The sequence below is a fragment of the Chelon labrosus genome (genome assembly GCF_963514085.1).
Source record: "Chelon labrosus genome assembly, chromosome: 5".
In the NCBI taxonomy this organism is placed as follows: domain Eukaryota; kingdom Metazoa; phylum Chordata; class Actinopteri; order Mugiliformes; family Mugilidae; genus Chelon; species Chelon labrosus.
The window spans coordinates 18,452,956-18,479,385 of record NC_140341.1 but is presented as its reverse complement, the minus strand read 5'-3'; the positions used below and the strand labels follow the sequence as shown (position 1 = coordinate 18,479,385).

Below are 26,430 nucleotides of genomic sequence, written 5' to 3'. Positions count from 1 at the left end.
ATGTGTGCGGCCCTACTGGCTTTACTGCCACAGAATCTTTAATAATGTGCTTTCCATTATGAAGTCTTGAGCAAATTCATAAATTGTCAAGTGCCATAAAAACAGAGGGACAGCATTGTTCCCGTCTCACAAATTAAGTCACAAAGTTATATAAGTTTGTGTGGTGCCAATTAATAAACCAGGTTAATCAAGACCAGATAGTGGTAATGAGAGCCTTGAGAGCAATGCTGTTGACTCACTACAGTCATTATTTTTTAGATGGTATTTTGTCAAGAGTGAAATTAAAGAAGGTTCATCATATAAGACAAAACTTTTACACACCTAGTGTCCTTCTCATCGCATAATTTATATGGAGGAGCGCTATAGCCTCGTTAAAAAGGTTAGCTATACTTCAACTGTCCATTTACAAAGCTTCTTCTTTTCTTTGTACCCGTAGGCTTCCAATTAGGAAGGTGTAAAACTCTGCCAGGTTGCCCAAAAACAGTCACTGCTCCCTTTACATTGCGCACGACTTCAGCTGAGTTGATGAAATAAAGAAAAGAAATGCCTAAAGTTTAAGTCTGCACAGATTTTCCTTGTGTGTGAGGAATGATAATCGAATCCAGTTAATGAATTCATTAAATGTGAATTTCCATATACAGTACATGGCGATATTGGTGTCGCATGGCAGCGTAAGATATGGGTTATAATGCTGTGACCCTGCATATTAACATTTTTTCCCCAGTCATTGTTAGTAACCTAGTGGAGGTTTTTAATAGCCAATCTGTCATCAAGTCACCATATGTTTTACTGCTGCTATAATTTGGGATTATTAGGCCTTTGTAGTCGGCTGCACAAGTGCTTATTGTAATGCTCCACTTTTCCTATGTCTTATTATTGGACCTTGACAGCACTCTTACTGGAGGATAAATTAGCCTCTGTCACATATGCGTACACAAATTGGCAGAACATAACCTTATTAAAAATAATGCCTTAAATTTGACCGTGATATGCACCGAGCAAAATAAGTTGAGCAATAACTTGTAAGTGCTCTCTGATGGATAACCCATATCATCATGGCAAATTATCTCAGAAGAATCTTTCTCTTCTGCAGTAAATTGTTTATATCAGGGGTCAGTGCTCCACTGCCGATAGGCTTTTAAATCACTAAACCATTACAGCCCTTTTGACATCTAGAAAAAAAAATCAGCGAACCCAACGCTGACCTCTGTCTCCGGAATATGTTGATAGATCTTGAAGTACACTGAGAAGTGTGTTGTCAAAATTTGGATACAGCCAAGGATCATTTCTGCTTCACTGCTGCTTTTCTGAGTTTCAAACAGAAAAAAAATGTAATGACAGAAGGGATATTGAGAAAATAATACAGGGATATAGAACTTTATTATGTATTTGTTGCTACAGGTGCACTAGCATTTCCCTGTGCAATACCACTGTTATAAAAGTACTGTAATTTTTATAAAATTGCTTTAGCTGACATTATTCTTCTCTTTTTATTGGAAGATTTATATACACAGTACTGCAGCACTTGAATGACCTTTAACCCATATGTGCTGTGGGAGACATCGTGGCACCAACAAGTCCAGCTTGTACTAAATAGACTCTCCAACTATCATAAACAAGAAAAAAAAAAAAAAAAAACAGAAACACACACAGAGTGTTTAATAGAAAATCACATGGGAAGTAATGAGTAGTAAAGCTAACTGGAAAACAGCTATTTCCACAGACTAATATTGCCTAGCACCCACCCCTCTTATATTAGCAGCAGTGATTGCACTGATATCAGTAATGTCACACTGATGGAAGTAACTGTCCATTAAAGCTTTAGATGCTATCAGTTTAGATACAGTAGAGAATAAAGCTTATGGCTGAAATGTAGCTGATTTGATCCAGGTAGGAGAAAGCTGAATAAAAAATCAGGATTTGTCCCTCTCTCAGTGCCATAGCTGAGGTGCCCTGGACCTCAGGATCTAAGAAAATGAATGAGAAAATGCCTTGTGCACCAATCAGGCCACGTCATAGGCTGTAGCGTGCGTTATAGCTTTACACAGCAACAGTCAGGACTGCCCTGCAAATAAGACCGGTTTGTTTTGCACTTTCTTTATATAAAGTAAAGGCAAAGCAGCCTTGTCTGCCTATTATGGTTTTAATTTATTTGACTGTCATTTCTGTCTCCAGATAGTAAAATGGCAATGATTAATTAATCTGTGATGATAACATTCATAAATTAAACTGGTCCCACTTCAGCTGTTTAGCTGTACTACACAATTGCCCCGTTGTTTCATGTATATCAACGGACTGAATTATGAGTCACACAGTCCAAATCCATTCAGAAGTGGTTGACAGGCTAGATTCATAGTAGTGTAATTAATACGCCCGCAGTGCCGCAATAAACTGATCACAGATTTCTCCATGTACTGAATGTGCCATGCATTTATTCATAAATGCCTGCTGTGAAAATTTGCTGTGAAGGTTTTGAGTCTATTAGCTGTGGGTGCAGTTGGCAGTTCATCCAATTCACGTTGTTGGTACAGGGTATTGATTTTTTAGAGAGACCACTGGCTGCAGGTGTTATTATTGATGCGGTCCATGAGCCTGAGGTTCGCCTTGTAAGTGCTATGCGTGTCATTATGTCAACCTTTCTGTCTGTTGTGATGTATCTATGTCAGCTCTTTCACAGACCCAGCACAGTTCCGGGCGGTACTGATTGGTCCTGAGAGGCGGTTGGGTTTAAGTGGTTTCCGAGAACCGAATGATGAAGTGGTCTTGTCAGGGTCCAGTAATAAAGAGCTGGCTGATGGATTTAATCAGATTTGCCCCCCAGACTTTCAGCTCACTCTTGTGGCTGAGGCTGGCGAGCACACCGGTTGAAGGGACGAGCAGCAACAGAAACGTACAGCTGTGAAGAACCTCTCAATCAACAAACTGGATTAGTTTCTACATTGTGTTACGTTATTGCCAGAGCACACACAAGTACAGCTGTGTGCTCGTTTTTTTTCCCTATGGCAAAACCATAGACTGTATAAAGCTGGACGGCGGAACTGCTCCTCAAAAGTGAGGCCAAAGCAAGTAGAGCTCCCCCTGGTGACTGGCTGCAGTATAGGTCATAAGCTCCACCCCCTCCATGTTAGTGGATGGGACTTGCGGTAAACTAAAACACTAAAATACAAATTAAATATATTTTTTTCAAGGATGGTTTCTGTCATTTTAGGTAGTTAATATAATGTCGATGCATGTTCATGTTGGATAAGTTTTATTTTAGTTATTCTAGTTATTTGACACTATATAAACAGGATGTAACGTACTGCCAGTTGCTATGCCAACCACTCCGTAAAGCGGTCCTGTGGGTCCGTGAGAGTTGTAAAAAATATATATATAAAAAAGTTAAACACATTGTATAAGCCAACATTTCCTGGTGGACGTAGAGCAGAGCGCAGTATTAATAAAACACAAGTGAGTCTGGAGGAAGTGTGGGTGGGTCATCGATATTGTGGCTCCACTCTCGGACCATACTGCGCAAACTCTGGCTCCAAACTCGCAAGACTACACTGCCCGTATCATCCGTATTTATACAGTCCATGGGCAAAACTGATCTATACAAGTTTAAACAATTATTTGTTTTTTCTCTGGCACTTTTCTATAATTTTCCTTCAGTCAAAAGACCCGTGTGAAATTCAGGTAGGTGCCACCCACAGATGTTCCAAATAAAAACCTAAATTCCCTACCACTTATTAAGAAGTGAAGTATCTGGTTGGAGGAGTTATCAAACGTCTTCAAAAAAACTCCAATTGTTTATTGATGCACCATGCTCTGACTTCCAGAGAATCTTAACCGACATGCCTAAAAGAACGTGGGATTCTGCGTAGTTTCCTAGTCATCACAGATGTGTAATGTTGCCTTATAAAACTAAAAGCCAAGCCTGAGACAGTCTCATAATATAAAACAACCTGTTACTGTCTGATAACGCTCGGTAGCCATAAATGTGTGATGCGTGAGGTATCCCTTTTAAAGACCTTGGACTACCAGCCATTATCTGTAACCATCCACTAAAAGTTGATGAAGCATTTAGTACAATATGTAGTTGCTCTGAACCACAACCGGCACGACACTCCGATGATATCCGATTAGAGTTGAATTACTAATTCGAATTGTGCATGTTGTGGTTGAATCTTCTTTATATTTGATATTGGGCTGTTTGAGGACTCGTAAAAGCTTTCCTGGTCTGCATCCAGGACTCACCAATGCTCTCAAGCTTTTAAATGGGTAGGGTGACATTCCCTATAAAGAATAGATTTTTATTGTGTGGGCTTTCAACTGCAGAGGAAAAAACGCGCCGCAAGTACAGCATGTGTAAGGTTAGCATTCATTGTCTGTTTCTACAGAGCTGAATGCTATTCAGTATGAATCCTGCAGGCTTATAGGAGTAGTGCTATATTTCTTTTCTGGCCTATAGAATATTTACGTTGTCAGAATTAAAGGTTTTAAGAGGTTGTGTAATTTTCCCAAAGGCGGCGCCAACATATACACTTCAGCAACCAGGCAACCCAGTGGGCAGACGTGTCAAAGGGTAATATAAATATTCTGCTCAGCTTCAAGGTAGAGATATGTGCCTGTCTGGCGTTACTTGCAATGCATGTATCATGTTGACATTTTGTTCTTGGCCAAACACATGACTAACGTGCCAGGCCGTGATGGCTAATTCAGTTTTGCACAGAAGCCTTTGAGCAATTGCTAAGACTAAGTTGTTCTCGTGCCTACAGTAGCAGCAGCTGCTTGCATTTTAATTATCATCACAAGTTCAAATGGAAATTCAAAAACCTCTGGTGTTCTTAAATTAGTGGTGAATTAGCACTCACCGCTTCTGCAGTCTGCTAGGTTGCGCACGGTTGTTATGGCTGGATAAAAATTCTTGCTACTTGTCACTGATAAAACAGTCCATCCAGCGAATGGATTAGACCTGCAGCCTGTGATTATTATCGATTAATCAGCGGATTTTTTTTTTTTTTAAAATCCTTTAAGGGATGTCTTTACATATCTGAAGCTGGAGACTTTACAAAATTATCGATTATAGTGATTAATCATTTCAGCTCTAAAATGGATAATTCTGCAACCACTGCGAGAAGACTCACACTTATAATCGCTTGGTCAGTTGGAAGTGTGGGTTTGTTCAGTAATTCTAGGTTTGATGGTTCGGTCCCGACACACTTATGAGCCTCCATTGCCTAACAAGTCTGTTGCAGAGGCTTCAGGTGCACCAGTGGAGCACCTCATGAGTAACGACAGGTATTTCTCAAGGAAAGATTTTCTCTGAATACGCATGATATTGCCGACCAATACCAATACAAAAAACGAGCCTCTGTGAATCTTGAAAATAAGCTCCAACTATGGAAGGACGTCACTTTGAAACAGAGCAGAAAGATACAGTATGAGCTGTGGCGTGTAATCATGTATTTAATATAAAACTGTAAAGTATTCTGTGCCAGGAAGATCATTATACTGACCACGGCACAGTAAAATCCAAGAACGGGACTATAACTTTCTTTTTATTTTTATGGAGAACATTTCTGTAATATTGATACCACTGGTGGCTAGGTTGACAGTGCATACGATCCTCGCAGGACAAGCGACCTACAGTATAACTTCTTCTAACTGTGGTTTCCTGAGAGGAGTGCTGCAGTACAGATAAGGACTTGAGCACCAACACTGTTCTCTGTATTCCTTCCCTTTAGCATCATAACATACAATTAATTTTTGGAATATAATCATTGCACGTCTACATTAAGAGCCCATTATACAGAAATGGATGTCACTATTCCAAAAAGTGGGTCACAAGGTCATTTTAAGGTGACAAATGGTTTTGTGTATGTCAAAGGTACATTTATTTTTTTAAATTGTAAATCAAGCAGAAATATAGAGCCCCAGAATAACAGTAGAGACCAAGAAATATGCTTATGTTAAGTAAAGAAATGGTTTGTTCACATGTCACATAACATTATGACCACCTTCCTAATATTGTGTTGGTCTCCTTTGTGCCTCCAAAACAGTTGGTGTCTGGCAACAGAATGTTGTTAGTGGGGGCCTTTGGGTCCATGGGTTGAAGGAAGGATCTGTGGATCAGGCTTGTTCCAGTGCATCCCATATACCAAATACTTGATCAGTTTGGGATCTAGGGAATTTGGAGGCCAGGTCAACACCTTGTGCTGAGTTGTTCTTAAAACGTTTTTGTGTGTGTCCGTGTCAGACTGTATCTGGGGATGGTTGCTGCCATCAAGGAGTGTCATTGCTATGGGGCGGGGGTGCCTGGTCTGGTCTAGGTGGGTGGTACATGTCTAAGTAACATCCACTTGAATGCCAGGTCCAAAAGTTTCTCAGCAGAACATTGAATTGTTACAAGATGGTCAATGTTATTTACTTCTCCTGTCAGTGGTTTTAATGTTGTGGCCAATTGGTGTATACTGAAATGGCATTACAGGCACATTCCGCAGTATGAGTATACACTTGGTGGTAAGATGAAGTTTGATATGTTTAGTTTTGGGGACTGTAGGTCCCCCCACTGTTTGCCCTGGAAGCTAAATGGATAAGATCAACAGGGGAGATACTTTTTTAGGGCCCTGTCTTCAAAATGGATAAAAATGAGAGTGGAAAAACAAAGCAATGCTTTTGTTGGAGAATTATCTGACTTATTAAATTCTAACAGTGTATTTACTTTGAACAAGAAGACCTTATCCGCATATGGGCATTTTCATAAATATGTGAGTGGTGGCTTGATTTTGACTTGATTCAGACTTGGCATCACATTGTGCCATTGGACTTGTTTGTATTTAATCAGATTTACTGTCAACATTATTAATAACTGTGGAAGAAGAGGGTAAAGGAGAAAATGAAGGAGAGGAGGAAAAGGTGCTGACAGAGAGCCGTATAATAACCTTTTGTATTGCGGACATTCTTGCTCTCTTTTTCCTCTTTCATCATCAGACTGTCTGCTTCCTCTCAGGTTTTTACTTCACTAAATTTGATTTATGTGCTGCGTAGCATAAGGATTATAATAAAACACTCGTTTTGCTCTTACTTGCCTTTTGAATAGAATAGAAATAAGTGTGCGTATAGACAAAAATCAGATCCTAAATTGTGTCTGCCTTGTAGTAAGCCCCAACCTTGAAACTGCAGTGTAAAAAAAAAAAAAAAGTAGTAGTTTTAAGGCTTGAGAATGAAGACCACAGAGAGTTTAAGCCGTGTTGGAGAAAGCCTATGTCCACTCATTGATATTCAGAGGCTCTGTGAGTGAGAGCTGTAAACAACCAGCCCTGCAATTGGCACTCGAGGCATGTTGCAGGACACACACACACACACACACACACACACACACACACACACACACACACACACACACACACACATAGTCTCTGCTTTCTTAACAATGCTAGACATTCACATGTATTCAGACTCTTTTAGAACACCCTCACGCACACACACACGCAGACACACACACACACACACACACACACATACATACACAAGCAATAGCCCCCGCCACTCACTCTCTCTCTCTCTCTCTCACACACACACACACACACACTCCCTTCCCTTCTTCTCTCACCCTCTGTGGGTCTGCACCACATCAGCAGCAGCTGGAGAGTGCAGCATAGTATTTCAGAGCAGAGCAGAGCCGAGGAGGGCAGGGCAGGCAGCGTGGCCCTGTGTGGGCCATCCAGTGCAGAGAGGGAATCTGCCTGCTAATGTTGAACCTTTCTCTCCCTCTCTCTCTCTCTCTCTCTCTCTCTCGTTTCTAGAGCTGCAAGCGGAGAAACAGCCAAGCTCCTCCTCCCCTGCCACTCAGGAACTGATGACAAGGCTGGGCTTTTTACTGGGAGAAGGGATCCCGGGTACGGCACGCATACCTATGGACGACAAGAATGAAAAGAAGGTATTTCATTTTCTCCCTCCCCTCCAACTCCCTCCCTCGTCCGGCGGCAGCTGCTACCATTGCTGCAGCACACAGATAGAAAGATAGAGGAGACAGGGAATGGATGAGGGCAGGAGCTAGTTGTGACAGAGTTAACAGCAGATTGGATTTTTTTTGCAGCTTTATTATTTTTTTTCCTTGTGCATTATGGATGGAGTTTTAAGAGACACCTCTGGGACTAATTTTTTTTTTTGCACAACAAGCAACGGTAACTGTCAGGCTGTGTTGTTTGAACTGTTAAATGCATTCTGTAGAGAAAGTAACTGCATATTTAAAATTGGTGGCATGTGGTTTTATTTCTTTGCAGTGTGGTGTGTCAGTCTCCCAGTAACTTGAGTGCTATTCCAGGGGCTCTTGAGTATGTAACAAGAGCGTCTGAGCCCGGGTCCAGAAATAGAGTTATGTTAGGTCTGAGCCTCAGTTTGTTTGGCTCTCCTAATTAAGCTGGGGCTGTGCGAAGAGCAGAGCCCAGCACGATAATGGTTTCTTCATTCATCGTGAATCTTAGACACATTTTGACACTGAACTGGCAATTGTGGAAAGAGACTTTGAAAGTATTGCATAAATCGCGCTCATTAGTTGGAATGTCAAAAGAGGAGACAGGCGGTATGGGAGTCTAATGGTTTTGGCTTTCTGTTTGTTTGTTCGTGTAGGTGTGTGGGAACGGGTGGAGCACATTAATGTCATCTGCCAGCAATTCTTTGTTCCTCCATACCACTGTTTTACAACATGTCTTTAACTCTGCATGTTTTCAGTTTTGCCTTACGGTACATTATTAAATGTCAGTGAGGTGTCTGACTAATGCTGTGTCTGTTAGGCGGCTAAAAGTAGCCATGTGAAAGTGCTAGCATAGAAATAGGTGGGACTTGGCAACAGAAAATGTTGTATAGTTAGGTTACCATTCCACAGGTTGCTGATCACGCTGCAGCATCCATCCTATTCTGCTGTTTATATTTTTGTCACTCACCATGTCATTGCACGGCCAGATACACAGCAACAGTCAGTATATTTCAAATTAGGGGTTAGTCACACTTCTCTCTAGATTTGTCTTTGCAATGCATGCAAGAAAAAACAAGTTAGGAATGGTTTGCTGAGATTTTAATTGGAGGCGCTTTACAGCATTTTAGTTGCCCTGTGGAAGTTCTTCATGCAGCAAAATATCTGCAGCATAGTTGGTTTATTGATGGTTTTATTTAATTTGAGCATCATTTGTAACAGTTGATTTCCTTTTGATTTTCCCTGGAACCACGAAGTGACTGAAAAAATATATGTAAACATTGCTCTGGTAAGACCAAGCCCTTTAAATTGAACTATGGAGCATCACATGAGTTATGTTATGGGCTCTCCTGTTTGGTGTGTTTTTGCCTCTATATTTAGTCCTATGTTTGTTAGATAAGCTGCCCTTTGTTGAGAAATTAAGGTTTGTTAAGTTTGCTGAACTTCATGTGAATGAAGCAGGCTAGAAGAGGAATTGCTTCAAAACCTACTGAGTTTTAATCTTTGGTGTGCAATTTGTGGGAAGGCTTTGGTTCTCCCTACAGCTGGGCAGCGTTGACCTTCTTGAGCTACACTGTATTGTGTCTGGAATCAGAATACAGTTGAAGGGAGATGGGGAAACGGGACAAACCAGCTTTAGTTTTGGATTTCTACGGTTGTCAGTTATCGCAAACAAAGATTCAGCTGTTGTATGGTTGTCAGACAGGCTTGATGACACGAGAAAGGTATCTATTGTGTCGCAACAAAAGTAGACACTTCTCCCCTTGTGAAATTCTTTACAGGCTTATTTTGGTTCTCCCAGACATATGTGAGTGTGTAATTTTCAAGCCTTGCTCGATTTACAGTGCTCATGCCCTTCGGCTTGTGTATCATGCTCACACGTGAAACGCTTGTCTGTTTGTGAAGGAGTCTTTCGCATTGCTTTCACATGATCCAGGTCAAATACACAACGAAGTTAGATCAAACGATTCTGCTTCCAAATAAGGCTGTAAAATTATTTTTGTTGTATTTATTGCTGCTCATGCTAAAAAATATGCGATGTTGCTGCCAGCTGAGTTTAAATTGAGTTGACTTCATACTTCATTGACATCTTTGATTAGTAGAGCGCATTCCTGGCGTACCTTAACCCTTTTTTTTCTTTTTTTTACTTCGATCTCCCCCCTCACCAGTGCTCCCTGACTAGCCAGGGTATCAGCCCCTGCTCCACACTGACCAGCAGCACGGCGTCTCCCTGCACTGACAGCCCATGCTCCACCCTCAACAGCACAACGAGCCGCCCACCGCTCAGCCGCTCCAGCCCTTGTGGAACCATCACCAGCCCCAGTTCCACACTCGAGAGCAAGGACAGTGGGATCATAGGTGAGGCTGCCTAACACCTTCCTCATCATCCTCCAGTGGTTAATATGGTACAAGAAAAACCTGTGGCATTCATAGATCATTGTGCCCTTACCTAACGGTACCATGTGGTATTCTGCTGATTGATTGTGATGATAATGAGGCATATGGCTGCAAACAGACTGCTATCCAGAGTTGCAGTGTTGCGTCAACGTAATCGATGTTGATTAGGATAATACGCTGATTTCCGCCAAAAGCATTGAGGCGTGATGTAAACATTCATACCAAATGACGCCATCTCCAGCTCCCAGGTATGCTGGATTTTCTTTCAAAAGAGATTCATTAAGTTGAACGTTTCCTAAAAATGAATCGGCCGACCGCAGCAGACGATATGCTGGCTTTCCAGCCTCAAACTATTTCAGCGCCTGGTAGTCACCATTGCGTTGTTGCCTGTTGTCTTTCAGACTCATTGAAGATTTCCAAGATCAGATGCTCTTGGCTAGTATCGCGACGCTGCCGTTCAGTGGATTTTCAAGTTGTAAGCAGTTAGTTTTTGAGCACAGACAACTAAACAACGTGGATTTCAATCAACGTTGCGCTCTAAGTGGATGTAAGCCCAGATAAATGATAACAGTTGCAGTTCCGATTACAATTAGCACAAAGGAGTGAATTTAAGTCATACTTACAGTAAAATTATCTTTGCAGTTAATTAAAAAAAAAAAAAAGTTAAATAATGGTTGCCTACTTTGTTTCTTAAATGTGAATGTGAATTAGTTTAATGGCGAAATATGTTTTTCTAATATACTGGTAAGTTAATGAAAGGATAAATTTACTTTTTTTGTATTAAGTTGTGCAAGGTGATGCATTATAAAGTGATGCCTTTGGGAAACCATGCACAGTGAATCAGTACCTTAGTTTAATTCATTTCTAGCCCACTACAGAGCAATGACAAAAATCTCCCACTATCCTCTGATTTACCACGGCCACCTTCCCAGAGCTACACTGACTTTCATAAGAACATAGGTAATGCTCCCACACTTAGTCGTCTTTTCAGCTTTCCTTATATTCACAAATTACAGTGTATACCGTGGAGCTCTTCTATTTTTAATTTGTACTCTGAGAATTGTTGCCTGATGTGATTTAGATTAAAGAAAACAAGCCTGTGAGGTGTCAATCATTTATCATTCTGTTAAACCTATTGGGACTGAATAGCATTTGCGTCACATTATATTCATCCTCTACCATGTCAGATATTGGGTTCGTATAAAGCTGTTCCCGTATGAGAGAGCATTGAGGTGACAGTTGCCACAGTTTGACGTTGTGCTGTATCTCCGTAATAACCCTGTAAGACATCTGGGGATTTACACAAGCTGACAGGAAGATGGCTTAGTCTATTGATGCATTAATTCATCTGCCGTTTCTACTCACAAAGCCTCCGGTGGCTATAAAAATGTTAGGATTGCATTCTGTAAATGGGTTTTGAATATTTGCAGTGATGATTGAATAGTAAATTAGAACTGCACGATTCTTTGGTTACTTGCAGTTGAAATATTTTTCTTCTTTTCTGAAGATACTGGTAGATTTCTGGGGGGAAAAAAGCAGCAGACTAATGGCTGTAGTTTTCTCTTGTCTACATGTGAACTAACAGGGGAATCACATTTTAGGATTCTTTCAGGAAATGGGCTGACATGATAGTTGTGCAGCAGTAATACGTATCGAAGCCAAATATAAGACAACAGCTCGGATTTCCAATACTCCAGAGCTGACATAACCGATTACCACCAGCCAGTCATTCTGTCCCCCCCAGAGCAATATCATCGCCCGCCGCTAAATAATTTATAGAAGCTGTGATATTATCTTCCAGCTTGGAGCAGCGACACCACCCAGGATCAAGCATGCAGTCAACGTGGCTGGTCTTATATCAAAATGAATTTTGCAAGAGAAGGCCTAAATGTAACATTTGTCCACAACCTCGTTTCTTAACCTGAGGATCGTATGTAATTGGAAAGGTGGTTAAATGAGTTGATATGAAATTAAATGAGGCCACTTTAAACATAGTTTGAGTGGTGACTCTTATCTCAGTCTCTTTGTGCTCCTTGTGTTGGTCCCAGTAGACTTCAGTCAGTCAGTGAATGAGAGAGGATCAGAAATATAATACCAAATTTGCAGAAATCCATGAACTTCTTTGCTTTTGGTGAACTCGCTACTGCCTCTCCACCCCCCACCACCAGTATTTACTGCATATCCATATGACAACCAAATACTAACTGTATGTATTAAGTCTAACTAGCAATATAAGAAGTAGTTGAATTGTTGACGTTAAGGCTTTGACTGACCAGCCTCTCCAGTCCTATGTGTGCAGCAGCACCCTATTAAATTAAATTGTTATATTGCTGACTCTGGCATTAAGCTAGTCTACTGTGTACTTTTGTGCATGGTTGAGGGGCGTTAAGAACCGCTGGTCTACAACATCCCACCCGCCCGCCTTGGTGAAATTGCGTTGGAAGGAAAAGAACAAAGCTGTGGTGCGTCCACAAGTCAGATTCCTGTCTGTGATTAATGTCCCCTGTTTCAGTCTTACTCTCGTTTCAGAGCAGCATTTATTTGACTTTGCTGCATTAAAAGCTCATTGGTGGAATTGGTGAGACATTGCAATGTTTTAACATTTAAAAAACAGCTCGCACAAGAGTTTGTGCTTGAGGAGAGGAGGAGGAGAACTTATAACAGGCCTTAAGGAATGGCTACACACAGCTCCTCGTATGATTAGAAAGTCAAGGTATCCCTAGGTGTGAATAAATAATAATGTATACCTTGCCAGGGCCTGTGGTTCAACCAAGTGAGCAATCAATCTAACTTTTAATGCCATGCTCGGAGCTGGTATATACAATACGTGACTGCTGTAGTGAGTGACTTTATATTTGCCCAGGTACACAGTGCAGGACTCACAAGGTCCAAAATGTGTTTGCTATATTAATATTAGTGATGATGCAACGTGCCGCGGCATTATGAAATCCAGATTAGCAGTGTGTGATGCAAACACAGCCAGCTGGCTGGTCAGTTCTAGTCCGTTGCCTGTGCTGATGTTTCTGTATCCAGCTGCCTGGCATTGTGTAGCTCTGGCCCTCCACTCAGCTTTAAGGATTGTGTTAGATGGCTGCGTTGGCCCGGGGGAGGATTAAAGGATTTGTCCGCCTATAAGCAAAACACCTGTCTGGACTCAAACATGTTTTTCAAGGCTTTCTTCATTCTTCACTTTACATATGTAAGTATAAATTCACAGTAGCGTGTCCAGTGGTTTATATACCGATCAGGCATAACATTATGACCACCTTCCCTCATATTGTCTAGGTCTTACTTGTGCCTCCAAAACAGTTGTGACTCATCAGAGAATGGACATGGGCCTTCTGAGGGTGTCCTGTGGTGTCTGGCAACAGAATGTTGTTAGTGGGGGCATTTGGGTCCTATGGGCTGAGGGGAGGGGCCTCTGTGGATCATCCCACAGATACTTGATCAGTTTGGGATCTAGTGAATTTGGAGGCCAGGTCAACACCTTGTGCTGTTCTTCATGTTTTTTTGAGTTGTTCCTAAACTGTTTTTGTGTGGGTGTCTGTGTCAGGCTGCATCCTGCTGCCATCAAGGAGTGTCATTGCTATGGGGTGGGGGTGCCTGGTCTGGTCTAGGTGGGTGGTACATGTCTAAGTAACATCCACATGAATGCCAGGTCCAAAAGTTTCCCAGCAGAACATTGTATTGTCACAAGATGGTCAGTGGTCATAATTATATGCGTGATCAGTGTACTGTATGATATTGAAATGATAATCCTTAAATAGACCAAAAGACATGAGAACAGTCTGGGCTGAATAAACTCAACAATCTGTGCTATCAGTGCTTTCCAGTTTTCATTAGTGGAGCCAGACTGTGGCTGTAAATATAAAATGAGCTTCTGAACAGTGTTGATAAGGGCAATGAGGAAAAGCAGGGACTTAAAGTTAAAAGTTCTATTACAGCTCAGTATCTCCTAAAGATTAAGACAGATAAATGTTTATAGCACACAAAGCACATTACTGTGATATATCTTGCCCCTTGGCCTCGTCTTACTTCCCTCACTTGCTGAAATTCCCCTCTCCGTTTTCATCTCCTCGCAGCCACCATCACTAGTTCTTCTGAGAATGACGATCGCAGTGGCTCCAGCCTGGAGTGGAGTAAAGATGGCAGCCTAAGAGGCAGCGGGCACCATGGCCTGGCACAGAGCGTGCGGGCTGACACCTGCTCTCCTGTGGCCGAAGAAGACTCCAGCAGCGCCACGGCAACTCCAGCCGACACCCCGTCCAGGACAGACCAGCAGCACAACACATCAGCAGGAGGATCTGGTCCACCACAGCCTCCAAGTCACTCACCTGAGGGACCCATTCCATACCCACCGCAGACGACATTGTCCCTCATGATGCCAAGGCCAAACTCTGTAGCGGGTAAGAACCCTACGTATTTGAGTCTTGACATCCGGATGTTAATAGCTGAATAGGAAGGAGTGCTGTATACTGCAACTGTATCTGCCTCACTGCATTGCATTGCTAGTCAGCTCAAGACACTGATGTGACATGTGCCTGAGGCTGACAAGTGGCACGTCACTTTAGTCCATGCAAGTGGTAGACACAGAAGTGTACAAGCATGTGTACTGATACAGTGTATGACATGAGAAGTTAGTAGTCCCAGAGAACAAGTTATGCTTTTCAGAGCGGGGCATCAAGGCAGAGGTTTGGGATTAGGCAGCTGTCGTGTGTTGTGCCTCAACGTGCCTGCTGTGTCGGACCTACGCACAAGCCACTGTTTGGTTGATCTGTTCTGCATTCCTGCCCTGGAACCTCCAAGTTGTGGTTCAGCTCACCATATCCACACAGCTGTCACAGTTGTTGATATTCCCCGCTAACCCCTTTTCCCTCATGTCTTTTCCCCCCTTTTCTATTCCCAGCTCTCCATCATACTGCTGTCCTCTGTTTGGCCATTGGGGCTTTTGACCTTGGCCCTGTTGTTGTAGCGCAAATAGCCAAACATTTTACGCCTTCCTTTATATCTTTATAACTGTGGTAATGTATAAAAGCAGGGGGCGACTAAGTTGCTGCAGAAATAAAAAAATAAAAATAAAAAAATAAAAAAAAATCCTCACTGAATGCCATGGTTGAACCGGTATTTGAGAACTATTATTTTAAGCTCTGTTAAACCCTCAGGATTCACAAAGCCAGGGACAGTTGTTGGATTTTAAAGGGCATGACTCAAGTGTTTGATTGACAGACCAAAAGATAAAATAGTATGAGTAATAGAGATGTAGTCAACCAAAGAAAATCCGGAAATCGCTCCCACTTTTCAAACAGTCAGTAGGTTGCGGAAGAAAAAATACTGCATTATATTCCTAGATTTACTAAATCGGCTTTAATTCTCTGAGTGCACTTTGTCTGGCAGCCTTATTAACCCAAAAGAATTATATATATTAATAATTATTTTAACATATTTGCTTTATAATGGTGTGCCTCCCCCTGCTCCATTTGGGTGAATTTGGTGGCAGAAACCAAAGTTGTGGATTGTATTTCCCTGCAATAAACATGTCAGTCACCTTAATCGCCCCCATTGATCGTTGCCTCAATTGCACCAAGTTGAGATTAGTTCAGCTTGGTGCCTGGCCACATAGCACTGACCAAAGCTATTTTGTCTTTTCCACCACTCGCAGAATTTCATTAATATTTCATAGTCCATTGTCACCACACTGCTGCTTTTCTTGTGTATACTCTCCTTAAGACAATGGATTAATCCTGTAATTCTATTCATTTGGAGCTTTTCTCCTAATGGAAGTATCACTTACAATTGCCTGCCTAAATTCTCATTGGTCAGTCAAGAGCTTATCAACTAGCCAACTGACCAGCCAATAAGGAGACTATCGTCCTAATGAGTTGCGTTTTCGGTATAAAATACTGTAAAACGGGTGTAAAAAACAATCTACGGAAATGACAAACGGAAAATCCAATCTACCTTTAAGGAAATCCAATCTACATTTAAGGAAAATGTAGATTGGATGGAGGATAGGCTACCCTTCACAGTTCGTAGTGCAGACGAAAAGTATACACTGCATAGTGTAAGCAGAGAGCGCCGCTGGTGAGGTGAAATCATAGGAAATTACAGCAGCAGGGGCAGGCTGCACAGAAACTGCAGAAAGAAGCATAAAAAGCGGGCTCAGGTCAGATGAGTGGCCAAAACAGAGACAAAGAGTCAATGAAAAACCTTGCTGGTTTGCTCAAATCTTGCTCAAATCCAGCCGAGAGGACAATGGGCAGTATGTCCTTGACCATGTGAGAGTTTTTGCTAGGAGATATTTTATGATGAATATGTGTTCCCTAGGAATATGTTGTTTTACTTCACCTTTTTTGCCTGGATGTAGCAGCTGCCAAGGCCCAAATACTTTGCTCCTTCCTCCCTTGGTTTGATTAAATTCAGTAACTTTTAACTGCTAGATTAAAGTGTTTTTGCTCTTTGATAATCTGCCTCCTCCATCTTTATTTTGTGTGACATAAAGCTGAGCGGTCCAGACACGCACATTCTCTCTTAAAACAAACAGCGCAGGAAATATCTGACGATTTATGTGTGCTTGTTTCCGTGTGCGCTCCCGGAGTTTACGGGCTGATGTCATAGTTATGCAGTGTTGCCCTCTGGGGACCTGCAGAATTCACACCTTAGATTCTACGCTGTGTGACAAAACCCTGGGAGAGGATGTCAAGGACATGATGAGACAACTACGTCTGCGCCTAAAACCAGTCTGTGTTGGTGTCATGTTGTGACATGGACAGCGCCTCTCTTCAGATAATGCTCAAGGAAATTGTATTCAGTAACAAATAATGACTTTAAAGAAGTAATTACTGAAGCAGGAAGGCGTTAAATGGAGATGTCTTCGTGAGAAGCAAACAGAAAATGTAGCCATCATTAGTGTATTCACTCTGTGCGCCAGAACCTTGGTAACTATTGTTAGTTATTTGTTTGTAGGCCAGCATATTGAATACTGTGTCTGATATGAAAATGCATTCATTTTGTTGATAGATATTAAGTAAGGACAAGGAGGTCCAGCATGAAAATAAATCTAAAGCCTGAATTGTGCTCTTTCTTTATAGGAGCTAAAATGAATCTTCTTCCCCGTAGCGACAGGGCTCTTTTTAAGGCATTCTTTGAAGAGCTGAAAGAAGCTCTGAGTAGAACCACTGCTCCTTGAAACTGAAAGAAGCAAATTAATGTTGTTTGGGCATCAGGGGGTGCACAGGATACATCCAACTGGGAAGGCCTGGATCTAGCGTGGGAATGCCCGAGACTCCCTGGGGAACAGCTGGTGTGTGTGTGTGGCTTGGGAAAGGACTTCTGGGCAGGCTACCTTGGTTAGCTCATTGCTACTTTTACCCTGTTACGGATGAGAAATGGGTGTATACTCATTGGAGTTCACTCGGGATGTGATTATTTTTGTACAATCAGTCCAAATGTCATGACCGTTAAACTATTCGTGGTACTGTTGAAGTAGAACTGTACTCTTCAGACAGTTGTTACTGTTTAGTGCAATGCCATTGATATACAGTTAATGTGGCGTTAATGTACATTTGTATCGGCCTTTGTAGTGATTGACTAAACTGCAGATAGTTGGAGGTTAGTTGAGGTGTGTTTTGTCCATCTGTCTAATGCCAATCAATGTGTGTGTTTCTGGACCTCCAAAATGCTAGCTATGCATATAGAAGGAATGTCTGCGTATTGCTGAGAAGTGTCATTTGCACTACCTCGGTGAATACACACAGGCGTATCGTGTAGCAGGATTACTCCAGTACTTCTGTGGGAACAGCGCTGTGTGGAGCCTACACGTGCTGTGGCAAGTTGAGCAAATGTTGGCACACACCACCTGTCAGCCTGAATTTAGACGTCTCATTAGGAACATTAGATTATTAGTTGGTAGTTTAGGGACTAATCGGCAAGGTGTCATCTTGGCCACCGTTTGTAGAATATTTTCTTCTCTATCTTGTGAGGCAGCATGAAAGTGCAAACCCCCTATTGATGTCTCTTAAATGTATCAAAATCTATAGCGTTTAAAGGTCACAGCTTATACCCCCCCTGTGTAAGGAATGTAAGATACATAGAGAGCCTAAAAGAAATATGAATAGCTTTTTCCTGAGCTTGTTGGTGCTTTGAGACAACCTCTATGAATGCAATTAGCCTCCTGTGAAAGTGCAATCCACTCCTCTTTCCACAGCCCACTATTAGAAACCTGCAGAGGCAGCTCTCAACTAACAAACAGTTTCCTGTGAGAAGTAGAATTTAGTTTGACTCATGATATCTGAGTCAAAACCAACTCTTATTTCTGTTCATTATGGTACAGTATTATAATTCACAATCAGTTACAACAGTAAGCTATAGTATACCTATCAAATAATTATGAAATATTGAAAGCCAGACTAGGGGAGAGTAGCAGTAGGAATTAATCAGAGATTTGAGAAAGGAGATGGAAAATATGAAAATAATTTTACCAAGTATTTGATGAAACACAATATACAAAACTAACTTATTTAGACAGTGTTTAATTGATGTGCTCAAAATTGAAATGATACTAAATAGATTGGAGTGATCACACAAAAACATCGACACATGAGTATGACCTTCTTACAGGCTACAGTCTAGAGATGGTGAAGATTTATTTGTAATCCACTCATTTTATTGATTAAAACTGTAAGGCTAAAGATGGAGAACATGCAGTTAACTGTTGGTGATATTTGCTGCTGTTTGCTGTGGATGTTTTTGGAAGGATTACAGAATTACAACTTCACTGGGAAGGCCTTCATAATGTCAGATTGCAGTCTGCAGTCTCTTTTACTTTTACTATTCTCTCAGTGAGGAAAAGCCACACACATAATCTGTAAATTTGTTTTTTAGACTCTAAGCCTTTCTCTGAATGCAGAGTTTCCCTTTTATATCTGGAGGATTAGAAGCGGTTCTTGGATATATTTTCCTCTTTCTGACTGGCATGAGAATTCGTAGAGCCAGAGTTACATTTGTAACTACTGTTTTAAGGCCTTTAGGCTATTCTGTCGCATTGGGTTTCTTCCCTCTTCAGTTCTGCCAAACAAATCATTGATTGTTAAAATAAAATGCAGTTCTACTGGTGCAGAAAATTAATCACACACACCAGATATGGCATCGCCGTTGTTTTATTCCCTGCAGTCAGCACTGTGACTGTCAAATATTAGATATTAACACATTTAGATATCAGTGATGCCAGCCTCAATGTATGAAACACATACTTTGCTTTGTAAAATTATTGACAAAATTTCACTTTATGTGTCTAGTACTCTCTGCAACCCTTTCTCTTCACTATACTTAGGTGAATATAATCATATTTTTGACCCATTTGAGTTGAGCTTTTTCTAAAAGCTTAAATAGTCAGAGGGCCATATTAGATGTGGCTGTGGTAATTCCATGGTTTTGAAATCTTATCTTGAGCTGCTTGGATTATGCTGCTCAGATGAAGTTATGGTTACTCTGGCTGAGGAATGGTGCCACAGTTCATCTGCAGTGTTTGGCCATTCAGGAGGGCTTTGTGGTTTGAGGCATAATGTTTGTTTTAACTCCAAAGTCCTCTGTTCCTCTGGCAAAACTCATGGTCCAGTCCCTCTTCACAAGTGATAATGGATTAAAGACTCTCTGTTGGACTGTGTCCTCACCCAGTCTGTGTCTTGTTGACAGGAGGAGATTTTATTTCGCTACCAAAACCTTGGGGAATATTGACAAGGTAACATTTCAATGCATCGGTTTTATTAGAAAGACAAAAGCCATCTTCCCTTTTCTCATGTGAATACAATCAGTGATCCAGTAAGTTTAGCTGAGGTCAGACAGTAATTAGAAAACCATGACTCTCAAAGCGGTGCAGCCCTGAAGTTATGACTTTTTAAATCCAATATGTTGTAGTCTGCCTTTGGTACTGGAGCAGCAAGGCATATTGTAATAGTTTAATCTGTAAGTTCATGTCTTTTCTGGTGCCTTTTGAGACCATGTCATCTGCTGTTTCCTAAGGCTATATCGCCCCATTTAAAGACATGCCTGCATATTGTCAGCGTTCATGACGTCTCCAGGTAGCCATGGAGTTCACCTCGGCCTCCAGCTTTGTGTAGACATTGATCGGTTTAGTTCAGAGACAGAAATGAAAACAAAAAGGAAGCAGATAACTAATTCATATCCTCCAGCACTCTGAAAAGGTCACAGAGGCATCTTCTAAAAGATCCATTTTCAGATAGTTGTTTGGTGCTTGTATGTCACAGCAGGAGCAGAAGAAAAGAACAGACATCAATCTATTTGAGTTTTGAGGAGCCATTTAAAATTCTGCTCAGTGACCTTCCAGGAAGAGATCGGGATTTGTCAAATGTCCAGTCTTAAAGGAGCAGTGTATTAGATCTGTACTCTCTGCCACCTCAGAGCTATTTGGCTGAGTTTGTTTGACAGTATCCCACTGTTGAGAATTACATAACGGATTTTAAGAAACTGTTATGGCGGCATGGATTTGAGATTTGACCTGACTTGTCTTTCATGTTAAATCTCTTCTTAAGCTACTCTCTGTTTGTTGTGCTTTTGAGTTTGTACAGTGCAGTCAGTTATTTCTGTTTACTGGCAAGTCTGTTGGTCGGTTGATTTGTTGGTTGGTTGGTCCACCACTTTCGTAATGACTGAGACAAAAGCAGTAGAATGGATTGCCATATTATTTAGTCATTAATGTTAGCCTAACACAATAAACTAAAAGAGTGAACTTGCTAAACATGATATTGACAAATTCGTGTGCTCGCATTTAGCTCAAAACACCACATTGTCTAAACACATGAAAGTTTTTTAATAGCTCCAGTGTGGTTAATAAACTGATCATATTCGATTTTGTTTTGAATTACACCCGACCAGCCACAGCTGGGAGTCGGTGGTTTTCCTCTCACTGTCTCTGGCAGTTTTTACCCCGATCATGTGTGCTTCTCACAACAAGCTTCACCATTGTTCAAGTCCATATTACATTTAGATGGTTAGGGCTACAGTTGGCGCAGAGGCAGCACGGCCTGCCAAACCTATTGATGGAAGCAAATGTATCACATGGTGAGAAAATGTCCTGTTAATGCAGCAGCTGGAAACACTGTCTCTCAAACTGAGAATTTATGACATTCCACATAAAGTTTGTTTTCCTCATGTGCTTACTCACCTTAAGATGAGGGGATTTTGATCAGGAAAGGACTGGAGCTGGAGGTGATTTTAATGTGTTTAGTGTAGACCTGTGGTTCCCCAGCTGGGGGTGCGGGGGGTGCAGTAGAACTATGGGGGGGCGCCGCTTCATCACCAAACATTACACACAGGCACACACAAAAACACACATACGCCATGCTAAAAAAATAAAATCAGGACAAATACAATTGCAAACAAGTAGTAAGGTTAGAGCATATCATATGGTTACACCTAAGAAATAAAAGTAAAATTACAATGTTTATCAAATGTTTGACAAAAGAGGATTGGGAACCACCGGTATAGACAATTCACCTCCATCTTCACAACTCATCACAGATAGGTTTAGATGGGTGAATATACTTATTCCCTGTCAGTGTTTATTACCCAATTTCTTAAGCACTTAGCCTAATGGGTTAGCCTGTTTACTATGTGATTTTTGAATAATTAGATGAATAGTGTGACATAAAGTAATCATTCTTCTATTGCCTCCAAGTGAATCACAGTTGGAATCAGACTTCCATTTGTGTTACAGTATTCAAATATTTTGCATTTTAGAGAGAATTTTCAGAAGCAGACAAATCATTTCCTTGTCTTAGTTGTACAGTATCACACAGTGGTTTCAGTATACTGTGCCACAAGGCAGGGATGTATCCACTGGTAAAGGGGAGCGTGAAGTCAGGTCAGGCAGTTGAGAGAGGGCAGTGGCTGAAGCAGAGGAGCTCAGTCCTCTTCTCTGTTCTGTCATGGGAAACACAGAACAGAAGGTTTCAAAGGGCAGACCTGCCCGAGAGAAAAAAAAAAGAAAAGAAAAGAAAAGAATACCATTTTCATCAGAATGGAGTCTGACACATTTGTACGGCTTCAAAGTCACTGCTCGCACACACTTCAAGGTATCAGATGTGTGTTTTATCAATGAGAGGGGATGTGCGGGAATAGGGAAGGAATTCAGAGAGTTGAGGGGAGGAAAGGGACTGAAGAGGAGGATTTGAAGGATGTGAAGGAATCCTGTGGGAATTCTTGGCCTTGAAAGGAGCGTCGATAGCGCGCAATATGACTTAACAAAAAGAAGAAAATAGAAACGGATGTATTTGTCACAAACAGGAATGAAGGAGCGTGTGGACTAAAACTCCTGAAGCAAGTCAAATATAGCTTTACATTACCGTGTGTCTGGTGTTGAATAAACATCCACTGTGGCTTTTTTGTTCGGTACATAAAAAATCCTAAATAGAAAAACATCGTCTTGGGGCACACTGTTGTCAGTAGTAGGCTTTAGTGGTGACTTGTCCTAACATATGGCATAGAAACTGAAGGTTTAATAGTATTTACTCATAACCCTCTTTTGTCTGATCATTTCCTCATAACCTTTGAATTTGCAATAATGGATTACACAGGAACTGAAAAGACATTTCATTACAGTAGATGTTTGTCTGATGATGCTGTAACTAGATATAAAGAATTAATTCCTTCTTTATTTACCTCAGTGCCATGTACCAATGTTGTGGACGACAGCAACCACAATTTAACCCCTGCACTAATAGATTATTTTGTCGATGGCACTGCAGCATCGCTTAGTTCAACTTTAAACTTAGTTGCTCCTCTGAAAAAGAAGGTCATAAATAGGAGGAGGCTAGCTCCATGGTATAATTCACAGTTGCGCTGTTTAAAACAGGCAGCCCGAAAGCTAGAAAGAATTTGGCATTCCACTAATTCTGAAGAAGCTCGCATAGCCTGGAAAGATAGTTTAACAACTTATAAAAAAGCTCTCAGTAGTATTAGAACAGCATATTATTCATCATTAATAGAAGAAAACAAGAACAACCCCAGATTTCTTTTCAGCACTGTAGCCAGGCTGACAAAGAGCCACAGCTCTGTTGAGCCATCTATTCCTTTAGCCCTCAGTAGTAATGACTTCATGAGCTTCTTTACAAATAAAATTGTCGGCATTAGAGAAAATATTCAAGGCATCCTTCCAACAGCTGTTAAAGATGCAAGTACAGCGACATTAGAAACTTTTGTAAGACCTTATCAATATCTGGAATCCTTCTCCCCAGTAGATCTTCTTGAGCTCTCTTCAACAATTACAGCATCTAAACCATCAACCTGTCTTCTAGATCCAATCCCAACTAAATTGCTCAAAGAAGTTTTTCCATTAATTAACACCTCCATATTGAACCAGATAAATTTATCTTTATTAACAGGATATGTGCCTCAGTCTTTTAAGGTTGCTGTAATTAAGCCCTTACTCAAGAAAGCCACTCTAGATCCAGATGTTTTAGCCAACTATAGACCAATCTCCAACCTTCCTTTTATTTCCAAAATTCTAGAAAAAGTTGTTGCTAATCAGTTGTGTGACCATTTAAACAGGAATGGTCTGTTTGAAGAGTTTCAGTCAGGTTTTAGAGTTCATCACTGTACAGAAACAGCTTTGGTTAAAGTTACCAATGATCTCCTCATGGCTTCAGACAGTGGACTTGTCTCTATACTTGTTCTGCTAGATCTTAGTGCTGCATTTGACACTATTGATCATAATATTTTACTACAGAGACTTGAAAGTGAGGTCAAGATTAAAGGAACTGCATTAGACTGGTTTGAATCCTATCTATCTGACAGATTCCAGTTTGTTCATGTCAATAATGATTCCTCTACTTATACAAAAGTAAGTTATGGAGTTCCTCAGGGTTCTGTGCTAGGACCAATACTCTTCACGTTATACATGTTGCCATTAGGCAAGATTATTAGAAAACATGGCATAAACTTTCATTGCTATGCAGATGACACCCAGCTATATTTATCTATGAAACCAGATGAAACTAATCAGTTGGTTAAACTCCAAGCATACCTTAAAGACATAAAGGCTTGGATGACCTGTAATTACCTACTCTTAAACTCAGACAAAACAGAAGTTATTGTATTTGGTCCTAAGCATCTCAGAGATTCATTATCTAATCACATGGTGTCTTTGGATGGCATTACCTTGGCCTCCAGTACTACTGTAAAAAACCTTGGTGTTATATTTGATGAGGATATGTCCTTTAAATGTCACATAAAGCAAGTGACCAGGACTGCCTTCTTTCACCTGCGTAATATCGTCAAAATTAGGAACATCCTGTCTCAGAGTGATGCTGAAAAACTAGTTCATGCATTTGTGTCGTCCAGACTGGATTATTGTAATTCATTACTGTCTGGCTGTCCAAATAGCTCTTTAAAAAGCCTCCAGTTGATTCAAAATGCCGCAGCAAGAGCATTGACAGGAATTAGCAAGAGAGATCATATTACTCCAGTTTTAGCTTCTCTTCACTGGCTCCCTTTAAAGTCTAGAATAGAATTTAAAAACCTCCTCCTTACATACAAGGCCCTTAAAGGCCTAGCTCCATCGTATCTTAAAGACCTTATTGTACCATATCATCCCAGCAGATCACTTCGGTCTGAAAGTGCAGGCCTACTTGTGGTTCCTAGAATTTCAAAAAGTAGAATGGGAGGTAGAGCTTTCAGCTATCAGGCTCCTCTCCTGTGGAACCAGCTCCCAGTTTGGGTTCGGGAGGCAGACACTCTCTCTATTTTTAAGGTCAGGCTTAAGACTTTCCTTTTTGATCAGGCTTATAGTTAGGGCTGGACTAAACCATCCCTTAGTTATGCTGCTATAGGCCTAGGCTGCTGGGGGACGATGCACCAAACACATGTCCTCCTTCTTTCTTCTCTCTCCTCTCTCGCATCCTCCACTTTCTTTTCTCTGGCACAGAGCTCTTGCCCTCTAATTTCCTATATACTACTAGTCATACAATTCTGTGCTATTACTATGTAGAATGTTTACTGCTGTGTGTGTCCCACCCCCCTTCCCCCCCTTCCCCCCTCTTCTTGTGAGTATCTCTGGCCTGGAGTGGTGTGTTTCCCGTGGAGCTCTATACTACATCTGTTGTCGTGGTCTCATCAGCCTGCCCAGTCTTCATGGAATCCTGCAGTTATCCACTCCTACCTGAATGAACAATTCTCCAACCTGCCTATGATTCCTCTTACATTTTCAAACTGTCATGTAACATCATCAGTTTGTATCATAAGATTCCACATGTACACTTTAGTCAGATATGTGTATCTATGACAGATGTATGTTTATCTTGCTGTTCTCTTCTCTTCTCTCTTTGCTGTTCTCTTCTCTCTTTCTTCTGTCTGTACCCGGCTGGCCTTAGGCAGATGGGTCCCTCCATATGAGCTGGGTTCTGCTCGAGGTTTCTTCCTGTTAAAAGGGAGTTTTTCCTTGCCACCGTTGCCTTCAGGCTTGCTCTGGGGGTTTCAGGCCGGGTTTTTGTAAAGCGTCTTGAGACGATTTGTATTGTTATTGACGCTATATAAATAAAATTGAATTGAATTGAATTGAATTGATTTTCTATCTGTTCATACATATTCCTCTTCTTCACCTCTCACAGTATCCATGCCCTATTATTTCTTGTACTCATTTCTAACTCACATATTTTTTCTACCTCTCTTTTCCACATCCCTCCTTCTCACCCCTGCTACACCCCTCTCCATCCAGGACTGTTGATTAATACCGCTGTAGTCGCCGATTACAAACTGCAATCAGTCACCAGAGACCGAATCCACTTGTTTTTTTCCTTTTTTATTTCCTCTAATTCTCTGATACAAATACATGCACTTGGGCTGACATGATGTGTGCCTGTGTGTTACAAATGTAGCGAGGGTGACGCTCTTTTGGTCGGCACCGTGTTCATTTAGCAAGTGCCTAATGCTGCGGGTGCTGTGTGTGGGTGAGCTAGTAAGGAGGGGGTAGCCAAGCCCTCTGCTAAGCTGCCAGTGTGTCCGCGAGGGAGCAGTGGGGTAGAGGAATCGTTTCTGTGCCCTCGGTGAGCTCATCCACTGGGAGG

General features: G+C 41.3%; 1 protein-coding gene across 1 annotated transcript in view; it reads left to right on the top strand.

Moving 5' to 3' along the window:
* LOC311487766 (protein TANC1-like) overlaps positions 1-26,430 on the top strand; it is a 98,001-nt gene that overhangs the window by 44,733 nt on the left and 26,838 nt on the right. The window contains exons 5-7 of the mRNA XM_084544129.1: positions 7,788-7,921; positions 10,126-10,315; positions 14,437-14,760. Coding sequence (XP_084400255.1) covers positions 7,788-7,921; positions 10,126-10,315; positions 14,437-14,760 — 648 coding nt within the window. The remainder of the gene's footprint in view (positions 1-7,787; positions 7,922-10,125; positions 10,316-14,436; positions 14,761-26,430) is intronic.